The sequence below is a fragment of the Hypanus sabinus genome, chromosome 7, assembly GCF_030144855.1.
Source record: "Hypanus sabinus isolate sHypSab1 chromosome 7, sHypSab1.hap1, whole genome shotgun sequence".
Lineage (NCBI taxonomy): Eukaryota > Metazoa > Chordata > Chondrichthyes > Myliobatiformes > Dasyatidae > Hypanus > Hypanus sabinus.
The window spans coordinates 135,317,645-135,331,069 of record NC_082712.1 but is presented as its reverse complement, the minus strand read 5'-3'; the positions used below and the strand labels follow the sequence as shown (position 1 = coordinate 135,331,069).

The window sequence follows — 13,425 nt, the reverse complement described above, 5'->3', positions numbered from 1 at the left end:
TGGGCAAGTATTACTGGTATTATTGGTTGGAGTTGTCCAAGTCCAGCTCCTATGCTGAGATTTGTTATGCTGCAGATCTCAGGGCCTAGAACTCAGGTGTAATGGATCATTGTTGTTTTATTGGATCCTGCAGCAATTGGAGCGCTACCATAGCCCATTGCCATCCAACAAAGATATCCATGAAGCATTGACCCTGGTATTGATGTGCACACAAATGTTCAAACATGTGCTTGTTGTTGTTATTATATCTGACCTGCAGTTTGTTATATCTAACCCTAGACTTCTGAAAATCAGAATTTATTTAAACTAAGAGTATCCACCTTAACATAATTTCATTCTCTTCCAATGCCTGGTGATATTCAGTTGCCAGCAAATAATATAGAGGAATAGAGGGATCTTGGAGTCCAAGTCCATAGATCCCACAAAGTTGCAACACAGGTTGACAGGGTGGTTAAGAAGGCATGGGGTGTGTAGTTCTTTGTTAGTCAGGAGAAAGCGTTCAAGAACCATGAGATAATGTTGCAGCTCTATAAAAACTCTGGTTAGATCACACTTGGAATATTGTATTCAATTTTGGTCATCTGATTACAGGAAGGAGGTGGAAGCCTTAGGGAGAGTGTAGTGGAGAGTAACAGAATGCTGCCTGGATTAGAGAAAATGTCTTATACGGAAAGGTTGAGTGACTGAAGGTTTTTCTCTTTGGATTAAAGGAGGATGAGAGGTAACGACAGAAGTACATAAGAGGATAAGGGACATAGATGGCATGGACAACCATCACTATTTTCCCAGGGTGGCAATGACTAATATGAGAGGGCATAATTTTAAGGTGATTAGAAGAAAGTCTACAGGGGATGTCAGAGGTAAGTTTCTTGCACAGACAGTGGCGGTTGCGTGAAACAGGTGCATTAGGGACACTTAAGAACCTCTTAGATAGGCACATAGATGATAGAAAAATGCAGGTTTATGTAGAAAGAAAGGGTTAGATTGATTTTAGAGTAGGTTAAACAATCGGCACAATATTGTGGCTGAAGAGCTTGAATTTGAGCTGTGCTGTTGTGTTAGGGATGCCAATCAGACTAAGACGTAATGTATCTCGTTACCTTGGTGCTGCAAAATTTCATATTGCTTGAAGCTAAGAAGCCATGAGCAATCAATCAGTCCTTCCACACTTAAAGGACCCAAAGATGAAACTGGTAGAAGAAAACAACAAGGATTAAGGTGAGATTTGTGAGTGTCAGGTGGTGCATTAGGGGGATTGATGAAGTGAGCGAGTCAGGGAGAAATGCAAGGGGATAGTTAGCATCTACTTATGGAGGAAGTTTAGCATAAAGGGGTTGGATAAGGTGTTGGTGAAGGTGTGGGAGACCTAGGCAATCTAGAACAAAAGACATAAATTAATTTAAGATCAACATTCTTGAAGCCTGAACTGATTTTGGACTGTACATCCTGAGGTTAGGCAAGTCGTTGCTAATTTCTGATGAAGTACTGGTTTTGTTATTGGTATGGGTTTATTATTGCCACATGTACCAAATACAGTGACAAACTTATCTGACAGACTGTTCATAAAGATCAAATCATTACACAGTGTTTTGAAGGAAACCAAAGTAAAACAATAGCAGTGCAGAATAACTGCATAAGCTACAGAGGAAGTGTGGTGCAGGTAAACAATAACCATATAACCATATAACAATCACAGAACGGAAACAGGCCATCTCGGCCCTCCTAGTCCATGCCGAACTCTTAATCTCACCTACCCGCACCCAGCCCATAACCCTCCACTCCTTTCCTGTCCATATACCTATCCAATTTTACCTTAAATGACACAACTGAACTGGCCTCTACTACTTCTACAGGAAGCTCATTCCACACAACTATCACTCTCTGAGTAAAGAAATACCCCCTTGTGTTTTCCTTAAACTTCTGCCCCCTAACTCTCAAATCATGTCCTCTCATTTGAATCTCCCCTACTCTCAATGGAAACAGCCTATTCACGTCAACTCTATCTATCCCTCTCAAAATTTTAAATACCTCGATCAAATCCCCCCTCAACCTTCTACGCTCCAATGAATAGAGACCTAACTTGTTCAACCTTTCTCTGCAACTTAATTGCTGAAACCCAGGTAACATCCTAGTAAATCGTCTCTGCACTCTCTCTAATTTATTGATATCTTTCCTATAATTCGGTGACCAGAACTGCACACAATAATCTAAATTTGGCCTTACCAATGCCTTGTACAATTTTAACATTACATTCCAACTTCTGTACTCAATGCTTTGATTTATAAAGGCCAGCATTCCAAAAGCCTTCTTCACCACCCTATCTACATGAGACTCCACTTTCAGGGAACTATGCACAGTTATTCCTAGATCTCTCTGTTCCTCTGCATTCCTCAATGCCCTACCATTTACCCTGTATGTTCTATTTGGATTATTCCTGCCAAAATGTAGAACCTCACACTTCTCAGCATTAAACTCCATCTGCCAACGTTCAGCCCATTCTTCTAACCGGCATAAATCTCCCTGCAAGCTTTGAAAACCCACCTCATTATCCACAACACCTCCTACCTTAGTATCATCGGCATACTTACTAATCCAATTTACCACCCCATTATCCAGATCATTTATGCATATTGCAAACAACATTGGGCCAAAAACAGATCCCTGAGGCACCCCGCTAGTCACCGGCCTCCATCCCGATAAACAATTATCCACCACTACTCTCTGGCATCTCCCATCTAGCCACTGTTGAATCCATTTTATTACTCCAGCATTAATACCTAACGACTGAACCTTCTTAACTAACCTTCCATGTGGAACTTTGTCAAAGGCTTTGCTGAAGTCCATATAGACTACATCCACTGCCTTACCCTCGTCAACATTCCTCGTAACTTCTTCAAAAAATTCAATAAGGTTTGTCAAACATGACCTTCCACGCACAAATCCATGCTGGCTACTCCTAATCAGATCCTGTCTATCCAGATAATTATTAATACTATCTCTAAGAATACTTTCCATTAATTTACCCACCACTGATGTCAAACTGACAGGTCTATAATTGCTAGGCTTACTTACTAGAACCCTTTTTAAACAATGGAACCACATGAGCATACGCCAATCCTGCGGCACAATCCCCGTTTCTAATGACATCTTAAAGATCTCAGTCAGAGCTCCTGCTATTTCTACACAAACTTCCCTCAAGGTCCTGGGGAATATCCTGTCAGGATCCGGAGATTTATCCACTTTTAAATTTCTTAAAAGCGCCAGTACTTCCACCTCTTTAATCGTCTTAGGTTCCATGACTTCCTTACTTGTTTCCCACACCTTACACAATTCAATATCCTTCTCCTTAGTGAATACCGAAGAGAAGAAATCGTTCAAAATCTCTCCCAACTCCCTCGGCTCCACACATAGCTGCCCACTCTGATTCTCTAAGGGGCCAATTTTGCCCCTCACTATCCTCTTGCTTTTAATATAACTGTAGAAACCTTTTGGATTTACTTTCACCTTATTTGCCAAACCATCCTCGTATCTTCTTTTAGCTTTTCTAATCTCTTTCTTAAGATTCCTTTTACATTCTTTATATTCCTCGAGCAATTCCTTTACTCCATGCTGCCTATATCTATTGTAGACATCCCTCTTTTTCCGAACCAAATTTCTAATATCCCTTGAAAACCATGGTGCTTTCAAATCTTTAACCTTTCCTTTCAACCTAACAGGAACATAAAGATTCTGTACGCTCATAATTTCACCCTTAAATGACCTCCATTTCTCTATTACATCCTTCCCATAAAACAACTTGACCCAATCCACTCTCTCTAAATCCCTTCGCATCTCCTCAAAGTTAGCCTTTCTCCAATCAAAAATCTCAACTCTAGGTCCTGTCCTGTCCTTCTCCATAATTATATTGAAGCTAATGCTATTGTGATCACTGGACCCAAAGTGCTCCCCAACACATACATCTGTCAGCTGACCTATCGCAAAATGCAAGATCATAACTGTAGTGGTAGTTAAGAGTGATACCCGAATGCCACTCATATGGTCACTCGCACATGGGAGGAGTTAACATATTGTACAAGCAGGGTTGTCAATAAAGTTCAGTTGAGTATCCTGCAGGCTGGATTCCTCGTGTTCTCTGGACTAACCCTCAACATCGAACACAACATTGAGTCAGAAGTGGTTGATCACTGATGAATTGGTGCTACAGACCAAGTATGATCCCCAACAAGAAAGACTTTATAGTTCGTCTCTATCTATGAAAAATATCTAGAGACTTATCAAGCTGAACTGCCTTTGCCAGTTTGCTAATTGTATGCACCATGAGACCTGATCTAGGAAAGAGCCAGAGATGCTAGGCAAAGTCTTCAAGCTACACCCAAAGTGGATTCATTGTAATAATTTATGAGCCACTAGCCTGGGATACTGGACAGAGACAGTGACACAGCAGAGGTTGGTCAAATTCTTCAGGAGACAGAAGAAGACTTTTGTAGTCCAAATAAATAAAATAATAAGTAAACAGGAAAATTGAGCAAATACTGCAGTACCTACGTCTACATTCCTAATAAAGGTCCCCGTGACATTCGATTTCTCTAAACCAGGGGACTTTGAGAGATGGCTCAGACGCTTTGAGAGATTTAGGGTTGCAAACAATCTCATTCAGGATTCAGAAGAGCATCAAATAAGCACACTGATATACTGCATGGGTGACAAAGCAGATGAAATCATGGGTGGATTAGGACTTACAGATATTCAGAAGAAGGAGTACAAAACAGTGCAGGACAAGTTCAAAGAATATTTCTCAGGAAAGCAAAATGTGATATATGAGAGGGCAAAGTCCAGCTCCAGAAACCAGATGAAAGTATAAATAACTTCATCACAGCATTGTATGCCCTGTCAAACAACTGTGCAAATGGAAATCTGAGAGATGAGTTCACTAGAGACAAGATTGTTGTCAGTTTACTGGACACCAAATTGTCAGAGAGACTTCAGTTTCAGGCAAATCTCACACCAGGGAAAGCTATTACTATGGTTAGGCAGAGTGAGAGTGTCCATCAGCAACAGGCATCACTTAGGCGCAAAACAATACTGAAGTAAAGCTAGCAGCTGTGCAAAAGAAGGGCACAAATAATGTGCAATCAGAAAGAAGGGACAGTAGAGCTCAGCTCAGACAAACCGAAACAGAAAGCAGGTAAAATTCCCAACTGCGGGATGATGCAGCAAGTCTCCATTCAATGTCAAAGAACTCTGTAGCAAAAGAAGTGAAGTGCCACCAACGCAATAGAGCTGGCCATTATGAAAGCCATTGTCCTTCAAGAACAGTTCTTCAGGATGTCCAAGGAAGTTATGATTCAAATTGAGAGAGAAAATTTTCCTTGTGGCTCTAGATTCAAATAAAAAAAAGCTGATGTGCTACAGTTCAGTTGCAAAATGAGGAAGTGAGAAACAGTTAAAAGAGGCTGTCTATGTTGTTCAGAATCTACTTCCACCACCACAGGGATGACGTGCCATCAAGAAACTGAACCTCATTGCAAGGATGGATTTGCTAAATGTTTAGAGGCAGGAGAAGTGCCTGGAGTTGGTCACTGGCCTGGGGGTACTGAAAGAAGTGTATCTTATCCAACTGAGGCCAGGAGTGACACCCTACAGTGAGGCACATACCAGTCCAATTGATGAGCAAAGTTAAAGATGAACGTGTGAGAATGGAGGCGCTTGGTCATAACTAGAGTGAACAGTTCTGCTGAATGGTGTGCAGGCATTGTTCTTGTTCCCAAGCCAAATCACAGTGAGGACCTGGGTTGATCTAACAAAATTGAATAATACAGTGAGGCAGGAGAAGTTTATTCTGTCCTCTGCTGAGCTCATATTGGATGCGATGGGTGGAGCAAAGTTCTTCACCAAACTAGTTGCAATCTGATAGATAGGTTCTGATAGATGTGATTTAGTTCCTGAATCGTAGAAGCTCACGATCTTTATCACACCATATGGACGCTATACTTGGTGGCATATCATCAGCCCCTGAAGTCTTTCAGATGAGACTGAACAAAATTTTGGAGGTAGGATAGTCTGTCACATAGATGATATACTCATCTTCAGAGGCTCAAGTGAGGAACATGACAAAAGAGAGGAAGCTGAAACTGAAGCAGGTTGGAGTCACCCTGAGAAAAAAGAAATGCTAATTTGCAAAGTTGGAGGTGAAGTTCTTAGGCCACCAACTGTCCTGAGAGGGAGTGCAAACAGACTCAGACAGACTGGCAGGAGTTTGGAACTTAGAACAACCTACAAATGTATCAAAGGTCTGCAGTTTACTTGGCATGGCAAACAAGCTGGAAAGGTTCTTTCTGGATTTGGCAGAGGAAGAAAGGCCATGACATGACATCATTTCTCATTTGGACCTGGGTCACACCACAGGAAAAGTAATTCTCAACGCTTAAAGCAAAACATTTCTCTCGGCCAACGTGGGTGTTCTTTGATCTGAGTATGAGTATAGTGACCAAGGTCTCAGCAGATGCCTCTTCCTTTGGCCTAGAGGGAGTGCTCATACAATACTGCAGCGGTGTATGGAAACTGGTGGCACTTGCATGAAGAGAACTGACTCCTACCAAACAGTATTACGCTCAAAGCGAAAAGGAGATGCTGCCTCTTGTGTGGGCTTGTGAATGCTTCAGCTGCTACTCGACAGGCATTAAATTCCTCCTCAAAACAGACCTCAAGCCACTTGTCAGCCTCCTCAGCTTAAAACTCTTGGATGACTTACCTCAACATCTACAAAGATTCAGAATGAGGGTTGTGTGATACTGTTATGACAATGACCATGTCCCCGACAATTCTTCCACAACACCAGACTCTCTGTCAAGTATTCCTTACAGAAGTGAGTGGATGGAAGCTGACTCCGCCCTCATGAAAGATACCAGCATCCACTTAGCTCGGGTCTATGAAAACTTTCCTGCATCACGAGTAAACTGGACAAGACTTGCACCGAGCTGAAAATGGACCAAATCTGAAGCAAGGTCAGACAATACAGTGAGCATGGATGGCCAGCTGTTCCAAAATGAGCTCACAAACTCACACCTTACTGGCTTGAAAGAGACACACTCACCGTTCTTGATGGTTTGCTGCTAAAGGGCTCCAAAATCATCATTCCTGCCTGTACGCCACTCAGGAATGGTGAAGCTATATGGGTGTCAGACAAGTTCACCAAAGGAGCAATAGCTGGGTAGCATAGACCACAGTCGTTTGTGATCAGAACATCACAAGGTGAAATCAGGCAGAACAGGGATGCACTAGTGAACCTTCAAAGTCCACAATATGTAGAGGAAGAAATAGAGTGGCCTGATCTTTATGACAAGGACCAATTATCTGAGGTGGATGTACCTGTTCAAGAATCTCCATCCACTCTACCACTTCCAGGAACCTATATTAGATTGGATTGTTTATCTGTCCCACCACAGTGATATATCCATAGCCTAATAGCTTAGGGCAAGTGACTGAAGAGGCAAAATAATCCTCTCACTTTGCCAGAGCATTCAGGTAGTCTACCCCGACCTCCATTAGATTTAGTGTTTTAAAAAGAGCTCTAAAGTTGAAAACATTTCAGAAAATGAGACTGTTCTTAAAACATAGGAACTGGTGAAAGAGAAGGAAAACAAAGAGAGAGAGACCATTAAAAACAAAGAGAAAGAAAGTTATAATGTTAGCAATCTTTTTTATGTTTATGTAAGGAGCATAAGTTATGTGCTATGGGTAAAGTGAACTGAATTGCTCACTTGCAGTGACTATAATTTCAATGCAGTTCTATAGACAAGAGGTACATCCTAATTTTTTCTTTTTTTAAAGAGGGGAGATATAGTGGTAGATAAAACTGTTATTTTCCTATGCCACTCAAATAGCCACTCCCACGTGGGAGAAGTTCACACACTGTAGAAGCAGGGTTGTCAATAAATTTCAGTTGAGTATCCTGCAGGCTGGCCATGAATCTACTGGGGATGTCAATTGTGTTTGGTGCTCCCAAGGCACCTTCTCTACATTGGTGAGACCTGTCGTAAATCGGGGGACCACTTCGTTGAGCACCTCCACTCCATCTGCCAAAAGTAAGACTTAAGCTGGCCAAGGATTTTCATTCCCATTCCTTTTCCTGTTCCACATGTCGGTCCATGGCCTCCTCTAATGCCAAGTTGAGGCCACCCTCAGGGTGGAGGAGCAACAGCTTATATTCTTTCTGCGTAGCACCCAAACTGCTGGCATGAATATTGATTTCTCCTTCCAGTAAAAAAATTCCTTTGCTCCTTCCCTCTTCTAATTCCCACTCTAACCTCTCACCTACCTATCACCTTCCCTTGGTACCCTCCTTCCCTTTCTCCTATGGTCCTCCCTCCTCTCCTAACAGATTGCTTCTTCTCCAACCCTTTACCTTTCCAACCTACCTGGCTTCACCAAACACCTTCCAGCTAGCCTCCTTCACATTCCATCACCTTTTTATTCTGGGTCTTCACTTTTCAGTCCTGAAAACGGGTCTCAGCCCAAAACATCGACTGTCTGTTCATTTCAGAGATGCTGCCTGATCTGCCGAGTTCCTCCCGCTTTTTGTGTGTACTGCTTTGGGTTTCCAGCATTAATAGCTGAATATCCAGAATATTCACACAGTTCTGGTTGACCAATAATGATTCAGAGGCACTGGTGAGGATGCAAAGAAAAGTTACAAGAATAGTATGAAAAAATGAGGGAATATGCCACATGAAAGTGTGAACAGAATATGTCTCTTTTGTCTTGAGAATCAAAATGGCCCAGGGGTAGTGTAAAAGGTGCAGTATTTGATAGACTGGATACAGAGAGAACATCTCCTCTTGTGAGGATGAGCATAGCACAGGGACCTTTATTACTGTGTAGGGGACTAGCAAATACATCCAGTACAGAAGATACTTACTTACCCTCAGAGGGGTCTTGTTTCCTCAGGGAGTGTTTGAGACAAATAGTACAAATACTTTGAGGGGAGGCTGGACAACCATACAAAAAAAGAAGAAAATAGAAGGTTACATTGATAGATTTAGTTGAAGAAAGATGGGAGTTGGCTTAAATGGAGCACAAATGCTAGTGTCAAAAGACCTGTTCTATTCTGCATGATCTATCTAATCCTGTGCCTGTATCACAAATAAATATTTTGCTATATAGCAGATTTCTTGACATACACATTGCCCTTTTCTCACTGTTACCATCAGGAAGGAGGAACAGAAGCCTGAAGGCACACACTCAGCAATTCAGGAACAGCTTCTTCCCCTCTGCCATATAATTCCTAAATTGACATTGAATCTTTGGACACTGCCTCACTTTTTTAAATATACAGTATTTCTGTTTTTGCAAGATTTTAAAAATGTATTCAATGTACATAATTGATTTACTTGTTTTATTTTTCTTTTCTCTGCTAGATAATATATTCCATTGAACTGCCGCTGCTAAGTTACCAAATTTCACGTCACATGCCAGTGATAAACCTGATTCTGGTTCTGGTTCTGATATATTTCAAGTTTATTTCCAGATCCTCTGGTGCCAATGCAGTGTTACGAATGAGGAGAAACTCTGATGGACAGAAGGGTACAGAATTGCCAATGCCTGCCCCCCCCCCCCCACTTTTTGAGAATCGCAAGATCGCTATTATTTCGGGTCTGATATCCAGGAAATGAGAGAGATACACATCATGTCAGTGATGAGAGAGACAACGCAGAATACACAAGGTGGAATGTCTCCTATTGACAAAGAGAGAGATTACTGCTAGTGTCTCTTGGAGAAGGAATTGTGTATTGAGTACTGTACTATTCATTGAAACCCCTCAGGAGATGACCAGAGTGGTCTGGTTGAGGGATTGCATCATCCCAACCTGATTGACATCTGAGACCCTGTGAGTCAGGATAAAAGTAGGGTCTGAGGAACACCCCTCAGACGCACCAGGAGAAACGCTACGAGACCGGTGGGGGGGGGGGGTTTGTGTATGTGTCCACCCTTGCCTGGGTGACAAACCCTCCACAGAACAGTCTAGCTAAAGGACGGAGGGGTCATACATGAATGGCCACAACAACAATGAATCGAAGGATCCAGATCAAAAAAGGAAAGTCAGCAAGTTAATAGCTGTTACTGTTTTTTCTCTCTCTCTCTCTCTCTCCAACAATTGCAACACAGCAATCAACAATGACTGCAGCCTGTATGAACTGAACTGAACTTTATATTTCCATCGGACAATTCATTATCCCCTAGACAACGATAGAGCTTATTTCGTATTGATTATTATTATACCCGCACTTTTAGGTTTAGTATTGATGACGTATATTATCTGTATATTTGCATTGATATTATTTTTGTGTATTTTTACTAATAAATACTGTTAAAAATAGTATCATCAGACTTCAATGGCTACTTCTATCTTTGCTGGTAAGACACCCAGTTACGGGGTTCGTAACAGTGGTAATTTTACCCTCTTCTACAACAAAACGGACAGTGAATACTGGCAAAACTGTGAGTCACCTTGTTGCTACATAAATCTGTTAGTAAATAAGGAAAATCTTGCAACCAATGTGCATTAGTCATATCTGTAAATGTTAGTAAAATTAAAATAGAGAAGATGGTTCCAACTTTCTCTGCCTTTATTGATCCTTAGGGTTATTAGAACTAAATTTAATGCATCACAAGGACGATGACACCTAAAATATAGCTTCATCATTTCTGTAGAACCATAGTGCTCACAGGATGTTAAAATAGCTACATTAAAATCTCAGTTTTACAGTGAGAAATAGCAAAGGAAATACTTATTCTGAAGAATGAAATTACCAAAGCACTCAAAGAGTTAAGGGTTTGCCAGCTCTTCATGTATGAATGTTTAGAGAAACCAATTGCTCAAAGACGTCAGAATTTATTTCATTTTGGGCAAGATATAAGAGGTGAGGGGAGCTGAATGCCAGTGTGCCCCTGCCTGAAGGCCTCCTTCTTTTGGCACAGCTGGAATGAGAGAAAGGCATTTCAGCTCAATTTCTCCGTAACTGGCTTCCTGTTTGGTCAGGTTTTACTTTCTAACATTACAGGAAGAATAATCGCCCGTTAAAGCTCAGCTGAAAACTCAGCAAGCGAAAACCTTGAGCTTTTTGCTTTCTAAAGGCAAGGGGAAACAAAGAATAGGCAAGGCAGGATGGATGACTTGGAACACCGACATAAAATGCGGAGACAGAAACGTGAAGAGCTTTGGCGTCAAGCAGAGAGGTACGATTTGTTGATGTTTTGATTGTGGTCTTTCCTCTGCGCTCTGCACAGCAGCTTGTGCACACTGCTGAAAGCAACGGTACCATGGAGCTAAAGCATTAATAACACAGCATCTGCAGTCTCCACTTTGTTATCATTAAGATTGCTTTCAAGTCAAGGCACAAAGTTATTCATAAATCTAACTGATCGTTTTAACTGAACCTAAAGCTCTGGAGTTTTGTCAAATGGAAAATGTAGACTAGTGACTTGGATCTTTGATAGTTACAATTAGCAAATGGATCAAAGGTATTTTTGCACAATGGTAACCTTTGGAGAAATTGTTTGAATTTACCTTTTAGTGTAATATTGTAGGCTAATTTCCTGTATTTATAAACATCTCTCATGACTACGGATGAGTGATGGCATGTTATGGGTATTGGCTGATCTAGCTGTAATTTGCTCTCTGGAAATAAGAATATAAAATTTATGTGTTTAACCCTTTTTTGACATATTCTGTTAAAGTTGAGAAACCCAGGAAAAGGCCCGCATCCTTCTGGAGACTTCTGAAAACCCAAAGAATTTGTTTTTATCTGTAAATCCTTTCTCACTCCAGAGTATGCACTTTCTCTTTACAACCATTTATGCTCAGTAATGATAATAATTGACCCACAAACTTGGCATCATTATCTCTGTGTGATAAGCTCACAAATAGTTATAAGACTTCTGGGATGATTGTGGTGTCTAACTGTACAATAACTATTTTCACTTTCCCAGCTGAATCCCCAGCTGGGAAAGTTTTGATTTTCATGGAGTCACAGGGGCTAGCATCACAGAGAGATGAAAGTTAGAAATATTATTGTGTAGAGCTGCATTTTTAAGCAGAATATCATTGGGCTTCTTCAGAATCCATTGCTTTTATATATTTTATATGTGCATTGTAGGTTCCTGCAATTTATACTGCACAGATGTCATGGTCAATGTTTCAATATGCTTATTCAGTTGATGAGTGACATGAGCCTCGATTGCAGAAATAGTTCTTAACCAGAGGTCAAAGGTCTGTTCCTGTATTATGTAAAAAGTTCATTCTTTAGCTGGGCTATTGCCCAGTATACAGCTGTGAAGAATCATCAATTAAATTTTGTTCTTCCTTAAGGTAAATTGGTGAATTCCATTCATGTCATTAGTAATTGCCTCATCCACCCCTTCCCATGTCTACCTTCACATGCTTCTGCCCCTACCCCCTTGTCCCTTGCCAATATAACTGGAGTTAGCTGTCTTCCAATTCATTTCAGGGCCTTTCAGAGCTTCCGCTGATCCCTGACCACCTTTTTACTCAGCTTTCAACTTGACATCCTATGGGGAAAATATATGGTTGAGTAGAGAGATGAAAAATGTTGGAAGATAATTTAGCCATGGGGCTATTGAGTATGGTCTTCAAAGCAATTCAGTATTTGATGGTCAGACTAAAATATCCATAAACAACTTCCTCGGAGCTGAAGGAAAATTGAATTTAGTGAAAGAGAATGGGTGGTAGAGTGATGATACAGGTAGCATGGTTGTCTGGCCTCTGGTGTTGTTTGAGTGGCATTTGCACATTCTCTATGTGACCACAAGTACTCTGAGTTCCTTTCACATTCCAAACATGTGTTAGCTGGTCAACGAATTTGCTTCTTTGAATTACCTCTAATATTGTAGGATGGTGGGACAGTCAGTGGGGTGGATGGGCAATTGGAATAGAACAGATTGCCGAGAAATAAGTGGACAGTGGGATTGATGGGATTGTCCAAAGAGCGGGCATGAACTTGATGGGTTTGTTGCCTCCTTCTATCTTGAAAGGACAAAGCTATACGATAAACTGAATTCAGTTGGCAAAATTATGTTATGGTTATTGTAGGGTTTTCAATGACAACCTCAAATTAATGAGTAAATTGCTGGCTTGTAGTAGTGAGTATTTAGAACAGCAGAATGGGGTAGTGGGGTTGTATGAAGATCACTGTTGGTATCACTGTGGATAATTTATAAATACCATATTTTGAAACAAATATTGAGATACAGTAAATGGTGCAAAAAATTACACGAATGTTACTCCAAATATTGCTATAGACTGAACATGTTGGCTTTTCTTTTGTTTTGAAAATTGTGGTCTTTGATTTGATAGTATATGCTAACAGGTAAAATGGATCAGATCATACACTTCCTGTGTGCAAATCA

The 13,425-nt window shown here is 40.9% G+C and overlaps 1 protein-coding gene across 2 annotated transcripts in view; it reads left to right on the top strand.

Annotated features, from left to right (window-relative positions):
• The first annotated feature begins 10,941 nt into the window (after window positions 1-10,941).
• lsp1a (lymphocyte specific protein 1 a) overlaps window positions 10,942-13,425 on the top strand; it is a 294,870-nt gene continuing 292,386 nt past the window's right edge. For both annotated transcript variants that reach the window (XM_059975693.1, XM_059975691.1), the window contains exon 1: window positions 10,942-11,235. In XM_059975693.1, the coding sequence (XP_059831676.1) occupies window positions 11,165-11,235 (71 nt within the window). In that variant the 5' untranslated portion in view covers window positions 10,942-11,164. The remainder of the gene's footprint in view (window positions 11,236-13,425) is intronic.